The following is a 19,638-nucleotide window of genomic DNA, read 5'->3' on the forward strand; positions in this document are numbered from 1 at the left end:
TGATCCGTCATACAATTACTGCGTAAAATGTCATAAAACAAAATCGAGTTGTCTCTCTTTCAATTGTTAATTCTTTAACTACGTTTATCAAAGATGTTTTAAAATAGGCGAAAAGCAGCTGACAGATTTATTCTAACGCATGTATTACCTTTCTATCTATTCAAGGTCACACCCAGTAACATTTGAAGAAAAACAAGAATTGATATTTCTGCCCCTATCCACATACTTTCACTATCAAGACCCGGGCCAAATTCCGCGATCTTGCCACCTTTCGAAACCTAACTATTGAATTATTTGTTAATTTGCAAGTTCTCGACCAGAATATTCGTGAAACACTTTCTACTGAACATGGAACAGTGACAATCAATCCATATGTTATATACTTGTTTATTAATGTCAATCTTTACGTTCATAAATTTAAATTATTAAGTTTAGAGCGAATCCACTAATTGTATTGACGATTGGGTTGGCGAGGAAAAGGTTCAGTTCTCGACTTGTCGTAGTTGCGAAGAATTAGTGCAGCTAAATCGACCAATCGTGATGGCGACGAAAAGGTTCAGTTCTCGACTTGTCGTAGTTGCGAGGAATTAGTGCAGCTATCGACTAATCGTGATGGCAACGAAAAGGTTCAGTTCTCGACTTGTCGTAGTTGCGAGGAATTAGTGCAGCTATCGACTAATCGTGATTGCGACAAAAAGGTTCAGTTCTCGACTAGTCGAAGTTGCGAGGAATTAGTGCAGCTATCGACCAATCATGACGGCGACGAAAATGTCCCGACATGGACTAGTTTAGATGGCGAAGAAAAGGTTCAGGTATCGACTGATCTGAACTATCAAGGTATCGTAGTGGCAACGAAATTTTTAATGAAAGGTTCAGTTATCAACTAATATTGGTGGAGAGGAAAAGTTTCAGCTATTGATTTATCGTGATGGAGAAGTAAAACGATCTAGGATCGACTAATCATGGTGGTCAGAAAAAAGTTATGACTTTCAATGTTTACAGGGGAGGTAATATCTTTTCACTAGATTTCCAACTGTAAATTGTCTTATTCTCGTTTGCCTTATCTCTCTTTGAACGACGGCAACCGTCGAAGAAACTGTAAAAGACGTCAAAAGCACTTTTGCTGTATTTTATCGTTAACGACATTCATTATGTTAAAATCTTTCCGAAAAATTGTCCGATGGTATTTAATTATCAACCGAAAAACGTTAAGGACCAATGGACATAAGTTTTGAACATTCAATGTAAAAAAAATCTAAATCGGACATGACTTACTTTACCTTAATTAGTAGATGGGCTGTGTAGGAAGAAATGCATGTTATTGAATATATATGTAATCAGATCTTCAAGGATCGTTTTGCTTACCAGTAAATAAACTCGTTAAATATCCAAATAAAGTCCTGACATTCCGAATTAGACTTGTTCCCGGGTTTGCATTAGCATGTTCATCACGACGGGTGCCACATGTGGAGCATGATCGCTTACCCTTCCAGAGCACATGAGATCACACCCAGATTTTGGTGGGACTCGTGATGTCACTGATGAGAAGTTTTCTATGATGTGTTTTGTGTACTATTGTTTGTCTGTTTGTCTTTTTTAGATGCCGATGTCAGTTTATTTTCGATTTATGAGTTTGAATGTCCATTTTATATCTTTCGCCCCCCTTTAAAAATAATTGATAATCTAAAAATCCGGAGGGTTTTGCCAAATACTGCTAAGGTAATCTATTCCTGTGAGTAAGATTTACTTAGTGCATATTTTACATGTGTGTCTTTATCTACATCTTCTGTTATTTCTCAGATTGAGGTAAGATACTTGAGATTTATACCCCGAATTACCAGATATGGATTAAAAAAAAACAGTTAAGATAAGGAACTCACAAACAATTTAATAAAACCACAATTTATGGGCCCGTCTAAAACAGGTATTTCATTAAGTGCGGTAGTTTTTGCCTCGTCTGTTGCACTTTGTCTGGAGGGAATCTGGTGTTGCTATTAGATAGTTTCAACAGCTCTTGAATTATTCTATTACACTTTCCTATAGTCTAAAATGACAAGTACTACGACGTAGATTTGTATGATGTTAGTCAATAAGGCAGCAACCCAACGAGAAAGTATAAAATCAAGACTATCTGGAAGTCAAAATACGGTTTATCATACATGACATACATCAGTCTGACAGCAACCCACGAATAAGACACCAGACAGACTCATTTGGTCTCTTGTTTACACCTACAAATGTACCTCTTGCATAACACATGTGGTTGTGTGGCTGTCTCATTGTCGTGTACACGACATCTTTTCTGACCACGTGTTAGATCAAATATTTACCTTGGAATATTAATCACCCAAATTTAATGTGTGTTTTTAAATGTTTTTAATTGGCAGAAATAAAACATTTCTCAAATTGAATACGGGATGAAAAGCTACAACTGTCTACAGCCTGTCATGTGATGTGATGAAAGATTCCAGATCCTTGTCAGAACAATTCAATTACCGTCGTTATCTCGCATTTTCTCGCGCCATTACTGGCATTTTCGTGAATATATCTCTTTCCTTATCTTAGTTATTAATCAAATGTAACGACTTGTTTTCCTTTTATCTTATGACAAATTAGAACCTATAATAAAGACAGAGGTGCCCCGAAGCGAACAAAATGGACGACAGTGTTCTGTAATACCTCACTTCTTTCAGCACAACCTATCTGAAAAGATAAGATAGCGAGGAGATGAAAAACGAATTATGTATACTGAATGATCGGTGGAAGAAGAAATGTTACTGATATTAAACATTATATGTAGAGGGTGATGCATGCTGCCTTATTGTTGTTGGTCCGATCAATTATTCACTTACAGATACTCAGATGAGTGCACCCATCTTCAGGTGCATAGTTACTCAGATTATTAAAGCATCAACCCATTCATCTTTCGTTAGGAATAATATTTTTTTCTAAATTTGATTCGGTTGTTTCTAATGAAAACTATTAGAAAAAAATAAACACAAATTTGATTAAAAACATTGCTTTTCCTGATTGTTTAAAAAAGATATTTTTGAAAATTGAGAAAAATGGTTTATTCTTAGCTAGAAAAAGATGGATCAATGTTTGTATGCTTGTTTTAATTTTCTCGGTTTTTAGCTTATCTGTGTGATTATAAATTATGAATTACATAACATAACCAGTGTAAATTAGTTTACAATGCACCAAAAGTAGCACATCTCTAAGGCTTAATAGGTGCATATTTATTTAGACAAATTACCAATCTGCGTTTTAGAAACTCTATAATACTGTTATAAATGTAACTTTCTGCTGATTATTTTGTTATTATTTTTTACCCTTCTCATTTATTTGAGTTTCGAAATTTCAATTGCATATAAACGAAAATATAAATTACATAAACAAAATTAATTTAGTATATAAATAGGCTGTTAAAATTTTGAAAACGTTTCAAAAGTATTCGGACTTTTCGGAATGAAAATGACGCGAGTGAAAGCTGTCTTTTTGTTTGAAGCATTCGAAACAGCAAATCAGTGCCGTTATCAATGCGATGTCTATTAAAAAACATAAGAATTCGGGCTTCCCAAATGAACCTCTTATATTTATACAACAAAAAGATAGATATATTTTTCAAATTATCATGACAATTAACATGAACCAGATATAAGCGACTCGAGTTTCACAAGAAAGAAGTTTTATTCCGAAATATAAAATGGGACAGTACGTCATGGGCGTGAAGCGTCTGTGTGACTTGCTTATCTTTAAAACGTTCCTGTGACTTGTTTATCAATGTCAGTTGAAGTGAGAGATAGCCCGTTATCTGCATGTTTGGAGCCAATTTGTAGTCTGTGGTTAAAAAGAAATGTTATATATTGGAAATATTTTCTGCGTTGGTGATTACAGAAGAATATAAAGCTGTGAGTAGTTTTTTTCTTTTTTCAATATAAAATGAATCGAAAAATTACGGCATGCACCTGCTTAACGACAATCTATTGCAATAAAGCATACACCAAAACAGTAATTAAAATTTTATTGTCGTAGATTAACAGAAATAACTAAATTCTGAACATTGTTTTAATTGAGGGGACTGTTCTGTAAAATGAAATCAAATGGGGATTTACTGTTAAAGTTTCAGAAAGTACTAGGACTAGTTTCAAATATCAAATATAACTTGAATGCGATTTCCATCACCTTATATATTGTCCGATATTTCGTTCTCTGGGGATGAATTGACTTTACACTAGCTAACGTAACTGCGAGAACTCGTATATCGGTACGTTGTGTTATTTGTCTTTTTATGTTCTCGATTCGTCGAATAAATAAATATTGTTTTAGTATTGCTTCTTCTTCTTCTTCCTGTTTTTTCCTCCTCTAGTGGTCATACCACCCTGCATGGGCCAAAACTTTTTGTCTTGAAATTGACAAATTACAATCAACATAAAGTTATTAATTTCCATAACACAGTGGGTCGCGGTATCATCTTGACCTTTAAATTTGGACCTCGGGGTTAAAATGGTTGCTTTTATTGACATTTTCATGTCCTGAACATAACCTTGTATAAACAATGTTATTCATTGGTATATAGTTATGACCACTTCAAGATGATGTCTCGCGTTTTCCGAAAGTTGATATATGATCTTGACCTTTTTGATCTCAAGGTAAAATATTAATTTAAGAAACATTGTCATGTCCTCTCAAAATCACGTTATAAAAACCTTTTTCCGTACTCAAGTTTTTCTTTCTTCCGAAGATGGGTTCATCTATTTGTCTGTCTGTCTTTCCATCCGTAAGTCCGGCAAATATGTTTTCCAGACTTTTTTTCTTCATTCTTGAAGATATTTGTTTGATATTTGGTGTATTGTTTTATCATGACAAGTTACAGGTCAAGTTCAATTTTCTCGGATTTAGCCTTTCTCTTTGTTCAGTAATTCCCTTTCTCTAGAATCATTTTTTTTTATGAAAATTAATACTTATTATTACTAGATTTCTTGTCAAAGGGGAAAAAAATCCATTTTTTTTTTTTTGGGGGGGGGGGGGGGGTCATATGATGAATGATGAAGTCGTCGTCTGCTTAGTCGTCGTATGGTACCAAAAGTTTAGGAATTAGAAACACAATAGTTATCAAAGGTACCAGGATTATAATTTAATACGCCAGACGCGTGTTTCGTCTACATAAGACTCATCAGTGACGCTCAGATCAAAATAGTTATAAAGCCAAACAAGTACAAAGTTGAAGAACATTGAGGACCCAAAAATTCCAAGTTCAGCTAAGGTAATCTATTCCTGGAATAAGAAATTCTTTAGTTTTTTTTTAAATTCAAAGTTTTGTAACAGGAAATTTATAAAAATGACCATATAACTGATATTCATTCATGTCAACACCGAGGTGCTGACTACTGGGCTGGTGATACCCTCGGGGACGAAACATCCACCAGCAGAAAAAAGATGCCAAAAACAAGTGTTTTTTTTGTAATTTCCGGACAATAACTTGTGTGTAAGTGTATTGATCTCTCTGACATTGTACAACAAGGTTCCATATCATAAAGGGAAGGCTGGGTTGAATTTTGGGGAATTGACCCAAACATGTAGGAATCAGGGGCAAAAATGGGGCAAAAAACAAGTATGCATTTGTCTAGTTTCCAGACAATAACGTGTGTTTAAGTGTATGGATTTCTCTAAAATTGTACTACAAGGTTCCATACTTTAAAGGGAATGCTGCGAATGAGTTTGGGGGTAAAAGTCCAAAAAGTGGGGATTAAAAAAATGAGGAAGGAGATTTTTTCCTTTTCTAGGGGGTTCATTTTTTTTTTCAAATTTCAAAGTTTCAAGAAGAGATTGGCAAAATTTTTTTAAGATCTTTGACCACATTTATTTTTTGTCAGAAACCTATATTATGTCAAAAATTTAATCACAATCTAAATCCAGACAATATCAAGCTTGAACATTGGGTCCCAATTTGCCCCAACTGTTTAGGGTTCGACCTTTGCGGTCGTATCAGGCTGCGCTCAGCGAAGCATTTTATTTAACTTTCCCTGGATCTAAATTTTTGATGACATACTTATCAATTACTTGATTTCTGTTCAAAGGGAAAGAACTCATTTTTTAAAAGTTTTTTTGTAAAGTAGATTGATTCTAACATTAGAGTTGAATGACATTTTTACCATTGTGCTTTACGGACCTTTTGATATATCTCATGTTTGCAGCTCGTTCTTTATTACTTCTACAACTGGCTTTAGAAAATCTAGGTATAGAGCAGGTTTTCTTTCTTCTTTTTTTTTTTTTAACTTAACACCAGTATCTTGCGACGTCTTATTTTTACATGTTTATCATGATGCTATTCTAAAATCTTATATTATTATAATGATAAATTATATGTATGTCAATCGCGATAGCGATGGGGAGCATTATGTTTTCGGTCTGTCCGTCCGTCCTTCCATTTACGGCCGAATCTGCCGTCCTTTATCAGGTTCAGTAAGCTTTAATTTTTGGTGGGGTTCGTGTTGTTTAGGCTTTAGTTTTCTATGTTGTGTCGTGTGTACTATTGTTTTTCTGTTTTTCTTTTTTATTTTTAGCCATGGCGTTGTCAGTTTACTTTAGATTTATGAGTTTGACTGTCCCTTTGGTATCTTTCGTCCCTCTTTTAATAACTGCCGTACCTTATCTTTAACTTAGTATACATATGTTTATGTTGATGTGTGAGCAAATACTCCGTGTTGAAGACCGTTCTTTGACCTATAATGTTTACTTTTACAAATTGTGACTTGGGTCGATAGTTCTCTCATTTGCACTCATACCACATCTTCTTATATCTTTTTGAAATAAATATATGAAAAATTACCATGAATGGGTGGAATACAAATTTTCGTTTCGATCCATTTACTCTTTTGATTGGCTCAATCCCGTTGAAGTATCATTTCACAACACACGTTCATGAGTGGAATATAGATCTACATGCCTGCACATGTATGCATTTACATACTATTATTTTGTATCCAAATATCGAAGAAGAAAAAAAAATGACAATTTATCTCCCTTTGTGATTGGGTCAGTGTCAATAGTAGAAACGTTATTATTTATATTTTATAATTGTGAATTGATGAGTGAAAATTATACTAAACGGATCTACATGTGTGGTAAATAAATATGTACAAACCGAACGTAATTACTTTTTCTCTCTACACGTCATGTTCGATTAACAGAAATGAACATAAAGTTTGATGATGTAAAACAAAAGTCAAGTTCGATTTCAGAAAGTATACATAACAAGTGATGATATGAAACATGATTTTTATAGTGCTATACATAAGTAATGATTTATAGTTAGAATTTAAATGTGAGCGTTAAATGTTAATGTCCCGCTAACTATAGTTCAAGGGGTATTATGCTTTACGTTATGTGCGTCCGTCAAGTATCGATTTAAAAAAAAATAAAGATAGGTTAAATTTCTGGGTTTAACATGTTTAAGTTGATTTACCATGAAGATGTGGTAAAAAATACTTGAAATTTTGTATATATGTTGAGTATGATGTGAAACGTTTAAGAATATATGAAAAATAATTTGTCGGCCTAGATATCATGGTTCACTGAACACTGACATGATAAGAGTGGTTTTTTTTAATTTCCCCAGTCGTACGAGAGGAAGAGGGCAGCCGCATTAAGTTTTACACTTGTCCGTCTGAACGCACGTCCGTCCGTCCGTACATACGTCCCAAAATTGTTTTTCCCCGTTCTCTAACTTCATATGTTATGAAACTTGTACAAAATGCTTATTACCACTTTACACAGATCCAGTTTGAATTTTGGCGGTGTCACATTTACTGTTAGAAAGAGTTGTGCCCCATTACAAATTAAAAAATGCTTTTTTTTTGGTTTCCGTTCTCTTACTTTAGTTTGCCTCAACCAAATGTTTTGAAACTTATACATAATGCTTATTATAACAAAAAACAGATCAAGTTTTAATTTCGGTGGTGTCACTTCAACTGTTCTAGAGTTATGCTCCTTTCCAAAAGGAAAAATAGGAATCTTATATCTGTTCTAAAAATATCAATGATGTAATTGTTAAAATTAATTTTTAAAATTGGATTTATCCATATTAATTGTAGTTGAACCAACTACAACCAATACTTTATACAATCCAATGTTCTCTAAGAAAATTAAAACTTTCTTTACCCTTCGGTGCTTACAGCACTTTGATTAATGTTCTTCAGTTTTGTCCCTTTACAACTTGATATGATATGCAAGCGGAGGTGTATCTGTGTCCCATGGACACATTCCCCATTTTAGAAGTAGACTTTCTAGAAAAAAAGCTAATGCTTTTACAATTTCCGATTTGTTTTAATTATTTTTTTTATTGAAGGAGAGGGGTTAACGATATTTGCTGAGGGTGATACATATCCGATTCATGCTACTGATTGTCGCACTATTAATGTGACAGCAACCAATCCACTCTAGCAAAAAAAATATTAAAACGAAACATGTGAAATTATATCATCATGACAAACTATTCCAACCTTTTTGTTTACATTGTTATTAAGATGTCTTAATTACAAAGGTGCATGCATACGTTTTAATTGTTACCCATAACATTTTTTTACTTATTTTTTCACTCTTTCTACGTCTAAGAAAAATCGTCTGGAATCTGCTATATGAACCTAAAAACCAGTCCATTAGCCTCAGTTTGACATCTGTATTTTAACTAGCATGTAGCGTCTATTTAAGATTAATTGCTTCTTAAACAAAGCATAAGATGATCAAATTAATTTAAGTGATTTTTAACGCCTCATTTAATTACTTCCATTTTAAGGGGCTCAACCCAGTCCATTCTTGATTCTTCGACAGGTGAAAAAAATGTAAGGTAAAATAAGTCTCAATCCATCTTCATCACACAGATCACTAGAAATCATGGCCCCTCTACCTGTTGCACTATATGTTCTTAGGATAATTGTTAACCTAATATTCTGCGAATAATGTACATAAATGAAACTTATTTATGTACTACAATAAACTAATGAATTGTATTTCACTCTTTAATTTCATCCTACTTGCGAAAACAATATATTTTTCAAATACCTCCATTTTCCCTACAAACTTTTATTGTTTCCAATTCTGATAGACAATACATTATATCTGTTTTGATATATTGACAAGAATCTGTGCGTTATATGTACTTGACAATATGCAAAATTCAGGGATACATTTTATATAGTTGGATTTTTTTAAAGACACTTGAATTGTATTATAATTGGTTCATTTTATTTCGTTTTTGGTACAACTGATGCATTTTATATAGTAAATATTTTTTATAACCAGACAGATAATTCAACAAAACAATGCTAGATTTTTTTTTGAATTTGTGTTCATATTGCATTCCAAAACTATGATGCACTGTACCATATTTCCATCATCCATCATCCAAGATCTAGCTTAATAAATAACTTTACACAACATGAAAAGCTCGATTCTGATTCCCTTGCACATGTACATGTATTTCCAACATATGTATGTTTGCATGTATAACAATTCTTACCAGTTTGATAAATTTAGATGAAACCATTCGCTGATTTTAAAATTTCCCGCCATATCCATTTGGAGTATTGCACTCAGCAATTGTCATAAAGTTGTCAACGGGGAAACGAGGTGACTTGTTGGGTGTGTAACAAGAGCCTTACTGAATGGCCTCTTGTTATACTGAAACTGTGTGATGCACCTGATCACACAACGAATGATTGCTCTGAATAGCAATGAGAACTCTGACACTGAAACTCTGGTGAAAACTAACTCTTGAGACTTTGGAACTAGCGAATGAATAAACCAATAATTCAGCATGGAATACTAATACTTTTATTACAGATGGACTGTGTTCAGTGTAAAGTTCTGAGTCCAAAACATCATCCGATCCTTACCGTTCTCTGGCATGAGAAATTCGGCCTTCATTCAACATTTGGACATTGCAAATGTGTTAAAAATAGAACTAAAGGGTGTTAAGTCGAAATTATCAGAGGAAAAATGGAAAAATTCAGAACAACAACAGCACATTCAGGACTTTACATTTCAATTGAATCATTTAGAGAGTGTTAAATACGAGAGAGATCAGTTTAAGCAAGAGCTTGCAAACATTAGTAAACATAAAGAAGAAAGTGCCTCGCGTTTAAACGTACAGGAATATGTGAATCAAATTCAAGAATTAAAGGACCGAGTAATTGAAAAAGACAAGACTGTGAAAATGGTGCAAGATCTTTACTTTATGCGTTCAACCGAATTTACGGACGAAATAGAAACATTGAAAAATGAAAAATCAGACCTTCATTCTAAACTTCAATCTCAAGAAAATTCTGTCAAACAGCTGACAAAAGAACTGCAAAGCCTTCGGCATGAAAATTATATGTTGTCTTCCAGTCAACACCAACAGCGACCTAACTACAACAACAGACACTATAACAACCGCAGAGGAGGCCGATTTAGATAGTGCTAAGTCCGAGGACGGACTTAATTGGGAGGAGAGGCATATGTGACCAGGGAAAAAGCAGCTTCGTTTACTATTTTGGACTTTAACATAAAATTTTCAATTTTGATATTTCAGACTTTAATTCTCTGTGATTTATAATTCATTTTATTTGATAATTTCGTTTCTATTTACATTTCATATCCAGGACTTAAAATCGACAATGCTTTGATATGCAATTTAATTCTTAGTTTGGACATTGAGTGACATGTTTCAATCTGTTAGCTAATTAGTGACATTTTACTTTATTCATAATGTATGTTCTTAATTGTCTTAATCAGATAATCATTTAATATTTATTCTTTAAGTTCTAAAAATAGTTTAATCTTTGTCAGTGAACAATATTACTCAAATTAATTGTTATTTGTTATGTCTATACTTGTCATTTCAATTGTGTATAAATACTTGTTTATAATTTTTATAAGCAAGATTTGGACTCTGGACTTTACACTGAACACAGTCCATCTGTAATAAAAGTATTAGTATTCCATGCTGAATTATTGGTTTATTCATTCGCTAGTTCCAAAGTCTCAAGAGTTAGTTTTCACCAGAGTTTCAGTGTCAGAGTTCTCATTGCTATTCAGAGCAATCATTCGTTGTGTGATCAGGTGCATCACACAGTTTCAGTAACAAGAGGCCATTCAGTCAGGCTCTTGTTACACACCCAACAAGTCACCTCGTTTCCCCGGTGACAAAGTCATTAACAGAAACCTTTATTCCGTTGACTACAACATTCGGTAATCCTCGCATTTAAAATTTTGAAAATAACTTGAGTTGATGATTTTCACTAGAATGTATATTATATTCTTTTGATTTATTTATGTTGAAGACAAAGAGTATTTAAAACTGTTTAATGGATAGAACTGACTACATCAATTTAATATAGCCGTAGAACTGACCAAATCAGTTCTAATCGTAGAACTGATTAAAACTGTTCTAGGGTAGAACTGTCAGAATCAGTTCTAGGTAGAACTGTCTTAAACTGTCTAACGTAACGATACCCAAATTGCACCGAGTACCCAAATTGCACCTTTTTAGCAAAACTAGACCAATTTTTCTATGATTCCATATGGAATAAAAATCAAATTGGTGTACCTTTATAATAAAGAAGGATACGGCTACAAAATAAACTCAGAATGGACATTTTTGTCTTTATCATAAAAAAACGTAGATGAAAAACTGTCAAAGTAGGTGCAATTTGGGTACCGTCACGTTAGGGTAGAAATGCATGTAAGGATCATTTCTAGGTTAGAACTGTTCTAGCTAGAACTGTCTAAAAGGTGTCAGTGTGACAGTTCTACATACTGTCCTAGAACAGTTTTCTTGACAGATTCTGACAGATTTGACGAGAGGTTAGAAGTGATCTCCACAGTACACGTATTACTATAAAAGAAGAAATAATTCCATGCTATCGATAAAACAGAATTTGATTGGATATGTACAATCGTGGACAATACATTAATAAATAGGTTATTTTTAAGATATTTTGAATAAAAATATTTCTCTAATTCTTCGTCAATTTATCCATTTCTGCACCCATTGTATAAAAAAATTAATCAACGTGCGGTTCGTTTGATCTTAGTACGTCATTGGTTAAAATCCGATTATGACGTCGAATTTTCTTGCTTTCCTCTGAATTTCCTATTGTGACGGCATGAAAAAAGGCGACCATGCCTGATGACGTCACATAGAAAGATCACATCTGTTTGCTTTGATTGATTGTTGGTTGCTTAACGTCCAATGGCAATTATTTCATGCATATTTAGGACGAGAACAAGTTCACAATAAATACAATAGGTAGGTTGAAACAATAGAGGCCATCTGATCTGGAATGATAGTCGGGGAAATTTGGACTGCCACTGGAAAATGAGGGTATATTGGATAGTGACAGAAATTTTACCTTGCAACAGGTCACCTACGGACCCCTCAAAGAGTTGTTTTAAGGGTTCTCAACGTGCAAAGAGCGTGGCACTCTCTTTACACGAGCCATCGGATTTAACGTCCCCTTCTGACCGGACGTGACTGCAAACTTGATACATCCCGCACAGCCAAACGGACGCCCCATTTAGGCAAGCGTTTTACTTCCGGTCGGGAGAAGACCAAGTGACCATATTTCTATACCCCAGTCACCCATCTGTTTGCAGATCATTCGAAAAGAAGGTGGATAATGTTAGAAAATCCTTAGAGAAACAGATTCCACCACCAAATCTCGTGTAATACGATATTTATCCACTCTCGTGTTTTGAAAATTTAACTGTCTCGAGTGGATAAATATCGTGTTACACTCGATGCAGTGGTAGAATCTATATATATATATATCTTTATTGCAAAATTACACCCGTAAGGGTCAAGCAATACAAACAAACATTTATACATTTTAAACACAATACAATACAATATAACAGAACATATCTTAAGAGTTCAAATTATAAATTGATGTTTAAAACACAATAATGAGCTTGTCTGAAATGAGTCTGACCCCTCAGTTCTAAAGACTGCTTAAAGAAGACTCCAATATGACAAACAAGTTCAGGAATGGGGTTTGGAATGTGTTTTAGTTTATTAAATGTATCAAGATGTTGAAATTATGATACATATTCTTTTAGATAAGCAAAAACATTAGAACGCAATGATATGTTAATGTCACAATACAAAAAGAAATGAAATTCGTCATCTAGGACTCCACATTTTTTACATAATCTTTGTGCTCTTGGAATGTTTCTGTTACTTCCCAATTCAATGCCCAGAGAATATATATATATTGAACCGTTACTTTACTTTATTCATAAAATCGTAGATTCATGCTTTTCATTTCAAGGCACTACTCTTCTCATTACTAATTTTATTTGAGGAAAGATCGGTATCTCATCCAGACTAAAAATAGTCAAGATAGTTACTTTCGATATCCTTTTTTTCAAGGACTGCTTATTTTCAATTTTATTGTAAAAAAATTTTTGATAATATTCAACTTTTTTTTTTCGAAAGATAATGATAAGATCCTATTTCAAGAGAGCATACTGTTGGTTTCCATTGTAAAATATTTTAGTATCATTCGTTTAACGATATTTGAAATGTTTTGCCAGACATTATATGATCTCACTTCTTTTGCATCCGTTTTACGATAGATAAGTATATCAGCTTATATCAACAATAATCAACACATGTAAACACGACCAACTTGCAAAACATCAGGATTTTATCTCCTAAATGAAGAGCGCAATCATAGCAGAGAATCAGACGTACTGCATAGTGATTCATTTGTGGTCAGAATAAAATCAGATAGGTTAATCCTGAAAAAAACAATATTGGGGGAAACTTTGGTCATCGATATAATACTAGCCTTAAAATTGTCATCAGAGGCGGATTTAGGAGGGGGCCCAGGGGGGCAGGCCCCCCTTTTTAGGAAAAAAATTGGTTGCTTATATAGGGAATCACTGAAGCGTGACAGGAGCGGGCCCCTCTCAGGTTAGTCAGTGGGCCCCCACTTATGAACATTTCTGGATCCGCCACTGGTCATTAACAAACATATTTTAAAAGCATGATATTACTAAGTACCAAAACAATGGCGAATCCAGAAATTTTCATAATTGGGGCCACCTGACTGCCTAAGATGGGGGCCCGCTCCAGTCATGCTTCAGTGATTCCCTACATAATCAACACTTTTTTCCCAGAAAGGGAGGGGGCACCTCTAAATCCGCCTCTGCAGATGATCTTGTCAAACTTTTTTGAGATAAATACAAAAAGTGAATACCCGCGATCAGAAACAACAGCTTCTGCTGTAAGGGTGAGGGCCCTGGACCTACTGAAATCAAAGACATTAATTGGTCCCCAGATTCATTGAATCATTTTACTCCTCGTCTAATGCAAAATCCTGAAACCAACCCTGGTATTCGCCTTGAAAATGCACGAAATATTTGTCACTGGACGTAAAGCAAACAAGAAACCATTGATCAATCATTCTGTATTCAATTAGTGGCAATTTAACAGATATAACAAATGTACGAAAATACACGGTTCATGACATATAGCTAAGTAATGGATTAAATGTAAAAAATGACATCGCACTCTACATATGTAAATGAACATGGCATGGGAAACTGACAACGATGTAAATTTCAAGTGTCACCTTCGGCAGGGAAATAAATCACTCAACACATTATGTCGTCATGGGCTTGTAAAGAAAGGTGTTCACTTGGTACATAAAATGTCGGACAATGTATAGGTAAGGTAATTGTTTACTTATCTATTTGTTAAGAAAGAAAATTATCTGGGTGGGAAAACAAAGAAGCGGGGTGTTGTCTTTGAATTCCAATAGTGATCCTGAATGCCGTTCGTTTTGTTTAATGTCCGTCCGTCAGTCCGTTGGTATTTTTATCACAAAACATATAGAGCGTCTAGTTTATCTATTTCATACATGTAAATTTTTTCCAACAAAAATACTAAAGTCGATAGGATCAAATGTTAATTTGTGCATTCTTGGCAATATGCAAACATGCTATTTGATGCATGTGTGGATCTGAACCTAAATAGAGGTTTAGTTATCTATGATATTTCACACGACTAGACGCGTGCAAAGCATTTTGGTGTCAAGAAAGGGCTGAAAGCCAAACTTTACAAGACGTAAAATATATGTTATGTGGGAAAGGCATGTAATTTTAGATGGTGCACAATTGCAACCCTCAGCGATTTTCTCTTAATCCACTTATTATAAACATTAAAGGTTGACCAGTGAAAAATTGGATTAAATTCACCATGAGCGTTATAACGTCCTTGGTCTTGATCTTGGTATGATTATTTAAACCCAATTTCGACGCTAAAATTCCAGATAAATAGTATCTCTTTTGCAATTTCGGTTAAGTTATAAAAAAAAATACAATGGTCATATTTAATGACTTTTTCTAGAAAAAAAAATATATGATTATAATATACGATACGCTCGATCATTTTGCTCGCCTAAACTTGCCCGTAGGTTCATTGTTTCATTGGAAAGGATGCATTCAATACAAGAAATAACGTTCATAGTCATAAGGCTCGCAATCAGACAGCTACAAAGGCAATTTGTTATGAAAACAAATGCGTTAACGCTGGACAATCGGAATGCATCGTCTATAAACAACAATGCATTAAGAACATCAGTTCCGAATATCTGTTTGGCATCGCTTGTCGTCTGTAGTTGGTGGCCAGCTGGAAGTGATTACTTGTACAAGTGTGTCATAATTTGTTTATAATTTAGGATTTGCAGAAGTTTTGATTAGTTATTATAGATCAAATTGCAGTCTTCGTGCCCCGCACAGTAAGAGGGAACATAAATTTATAATTAAAAGCAAGTTCGATAGTAATCAAGTTCACCGTTTTACGATAATGTGCTAACAGGAAGATAAAATGAAATATGCTACGGATGTTTTTACGATCTTGTTAGTAATTCTAAATATTCAAGTTATCAACAGTTTTAATCCTATTCAATAGCCTTTTATTTTCGCATGAAGGTGGTCTTAAATCTTAAATTTGTAGTAAGACTCCAATCATTCAAATTGTTCTTCTTACTTTATATTCTGTTGCTTTTGGAAAGGGGTGGGATACATTTTTCTTTATAATTGTTTGGTTCTTAATATTTTGAATTTATAAAAAAAAATTTGGGTGGAAAGATTGAAAAAATATAATCGCTTATTTCAATTGACAAATAACAAAAATGAAAGCATTTATTCTTATTTTTGTTATAATTTGTACTTGATTAAAATAATCATTTGACCCGTGAAAACGAAACGTATACCCCCTTCAAACGACAAAATCCAAGAAATATGTGACAGGTGTAATAAAATTTTGTGAAAGTTAATTCTCTTAAAATGCATAGCCTCGTATCATGTCGATTTTAAATGGTTTGTGGCATCGAAATACGTTGATATAAGAAAAATTTCAAGAACATGAAGATTGTAAAATTATACTGAAAGTGAAATATTAGACGAGGAGAAACACGATTTCCTTCATTGTCAAGTTAGAGAAATTGGAAATCATTAGTTTGACCCAACCTACGAATGTAAAAGCTACAAACTATTTTGAATTACAAATAAAGAAATTTGTCTGATGTTGATGACTAATTTTAAGGGAATCCACGAAATAGTTAAAATGAGGACCACATTCGGTCATGTATCTCTACACTCTATACATTTGTATTTGTATAAACTTGATATTTGTGTTGTTTGTACCTTGTGTAAAATTATAATTGATTCACTGTCAAAATTTTATGTTTCGTTTAACCTATCAGGGTTTTCTTTGGCAATGAAGTTATATAATTGAACAAAGAGAAAAAATTAGAAAAATGTAACATGCAAGATTCCGAAAAAATATGTTAATGAAATGATGCTGTGAGCTGTATAGTTAACGACTCTGATTTCCACATTGTTTTTGAATGGAGCAACATACTATATAACAAGGAAATATGTAAAACATGCATTAATTATCGAATATATGCAAAATCTAATTATAACTAATTATTCATTCAAAAATAACGATGTTCCCACGAATATTGCACTTTAAACTAATTTTCTGTTTAAAACACAGATAGATCCCCTGCTGTAAAACAAATAAACGCAGATTCAAAATGTTCATCTCTTAAGATAAAGATGTATTCCCCTCGCTGTTGTTATTACATGCTTGTCAAACGCACAATTTACATATGATAGATAATATAGCTAATGTGTTTATCATTGGTCCCGTGCTGTGTTGGAGGTGGGGAAAGAGATTATCGATAGACTGTTATCATAACATTGTGAATGCATGTATATTTCTTAGTTGTTCATTTCATTGATATTTATTTTATGGATTATCTATTTTGAAATTGATTTTAGTGCGCAAAAGGGGTAAGCAAACTTTTTTAATTTTGTAGAAGTTTTATACGATACCACGATTAGACTACCACTCCCTAAAATTATTATCAAAGTTTTAGGACTTTGTTCATTGTGTGACGGAATACATACAACTTTAAACAATGTAAAATGACCTAAAGATTCCCTTATTCCATTGATTCTATCAGCAGATTTTCAATTATTCACATCATTGAAAATTACATGCATACCAAAAGATGATTGTATATATATATTGATAAGAATAGATATCCTGAAAGTCGAACTTCAGAATTATTTGATATCAAAGATCAAGTCCTCAGCTGCCTGTAGTTGTGATATTAACCCGAGTCAAGAGTTTAAAAGATCTCTTATTTTGGCACAAAGGAACAATGGAAAGGCCATCACTTATTTGTTTATCTATAATTTAAGGTCCAATTTGATCATATAGCTCCTTGTTTTATGTCACTGTGTGTTGCTCCTCACATTATGTGTGTCTACATCAATGGCTTTCAATCGCTTTGAGCGTTCTCGGTGAAGGAAAATCCAGAAAAGCACATCCCATTTACATTTAGATGGTGCTATTTTCACCCCCCCCCCCTCCATACCTATACATATGTATATACTATCCGTGTTGTCAGCCTTGGGCTTCGCTTTGCAATTTTATTCTACGAAGTTGTAATGTCTTGTATATATGTGACTACAACATTATTACACGAATATGCAAACAAATTATGGTCTGTTTATTGTTTTTCGTCAGAAATTACTTATAATAATCATGTTATTTTTGAAACTACATAATTAGTAATAATTGTAAAATTGTCGGGAAATTCCCGAAAGACATATCACTTACACAGAAAAAAAGCTTGGCAGTTTGTCTACATCTGCTTAATTTTTTTCTATCAAAATAGTGAAAATACTTATTAATAAAGTCGCCATTCAGTGACGCCATTAATTTGCAAGACACTAAATCAAGCAGATTGTTAACATAACACTGTGGGCGCGGTGAAGTTTTCCAACACAACTTTTCATCATTCTCTCAAATTGAAGACATCCTTCTTTATGTCATTTCTTCAGATTGGATGCATTTTTTGCTGTGACCCGAGCCTGTCACCTGACAAATGTCTTGTATCTACAGTGTATTGCAAGTGTCATGCTATTTTTGAAAAATCATTTTTCTCATAAATAACACAATTAATATTTGCCATTTACAAATTAGTAAGTTTTTATCTCGTTTGTCTATCTAATATAGTATCTCGCCTTCACAACAAATCTATCGAGGTCATCGGGGTCAAGTAAGGAAAACATAGACTATTTTAAGTTGATAAAGTTTTGACGGTTAGAACTTAGCTGCATATACATTGTGATTAACTTACATATTGTTTCATATTTTTGTGAGTGTCTTGAAAAATGTAGTTCTTTACGGGTTATATTGTATAATTTTTGGCTTTGATCTCCAAAATCAATATTTTTATTGACACATGTTTCATTGGTTTCCACATAAATCATACATATCTTATATATAGTTATATTTCAAATAACGTTGTCGAAGGGAGATAACTCTTACAGAAATAAAACGAAAGGGAGACAACCTTGAAAATGGATAATACTTATTAAAATGGAGATGTGGTATAAGTAGACAACAATACTACGACACAAAATAAAACACATTATAAGTGGTACCAGTGACGTCATTAGTAGGCAGTAGTTGAGCGCTTTCTGGTTCGGATTCAATTTCACATGACACGATTGAAAAGTTAAAGATAGTAAATTCGCAATTAACCAAGAATCAAAAGCCATACGGAATTGTATATCTTGCATACTTAATTTTCTGCACTTTATCATACATGATATCCTTTGACTGTGGCACTTCAAAACGCGTACTTATCACGTGACATATTGACTGACTCTTCGAATGCTTACTAGTCACGTGACCTATTGACAGTGACTCTTCAAATGCAGTAACTAGTCAAGTGTTATATATACAGAAAGAGTTGTCCTTGGTGTATCGGATTTAAAATAAATTGTTATTGAGACAGAAGTATAAAATATATCCTCATTTACTAAAGGTTAACACTCATTGTCCTGTGGTTGTTTTTAATAATGTTTTGAATACACCCTCAGAGCCCATTAAACTAAAGTAACCAGATATACAGAGTATATAATGTATTGCTTATCTGACACTGAAGTGTAAATTATCGTTATGTAAAACTATATCAAGAGTTATCGTATCCCAAATAGAAAAACTTTATCATTGTCAGTATGGAATTTGCCACAAAAAATATGTAGGGAGTATATACAGGA

The 19,638-nt window shown here is 33.5% G+C and overlaps 2 protein-coding genes across 4 annotated transcripts in view; both read left to right on the forward strand.

Annotated features, from left to right (window-relative positions):
- The first annotated feature begins 3,780 nt into the window (after positions 1 to 3,780).
- The window catches only part of LOC139502816 (frizzled-5-like), a 69,673-nt gene continuing 53,815 nt past the window's right edge, over positions 3,781 to 19,638 (forward strand). Inside the window, exon 1 of one of the 3 annotated variants that reach the window (XM_071292421.1) lies at positions 3,781 to 3,911. The gene's annotated coding sequence lies outside the window, so the exon portion shown is untranslated. Of the gene's footprint in view, positions 3,912 to 14,613; positions 14,718 to 17,222; positions 17,353 to 19,638 lie in introns of those variants that run through there. The other 2 variants (XM_071292422.1, XM_071292420.1) reach the window with 2 other exon arrangements.
- Positions 9,908 to 10,459, forward strand: LOC139504299 (probable DNA double-strand break repair Rad50 ATPase). The gene has a single exon (XM_071294363.1). It carries the CDS (start codon positions 9,908 to 9,910, stop codon positions 10,457 to 10,459), a length of 552 nt encoding a protein of 183 aa, XP_071150464.1.

The sequence above is a fragment of the Mytilus edulis genome, chromosome 14 (assembly GCF_963676685.1).
Source record: "Mytilus edulis chromosome 14, xbMytEdul2.2, whole genome shotgun sequence".
Classification (NCBI taxonomy): Eukaryota; Metazoa; Mollusca; class Bivalvia; order Mytilida; family Mytilidae; genus Mytilus; species Mytilus edulis.

What these genes read in the sequence shown, in the direction of transcription:
- LOC139504299 (XM_071294363.1), top strand. Translation starts at nt 9,908, where the DNA reads ATGAGAAATTCGGCCTTCATTCAACATTTGGACATTGCAAATGTGTTA.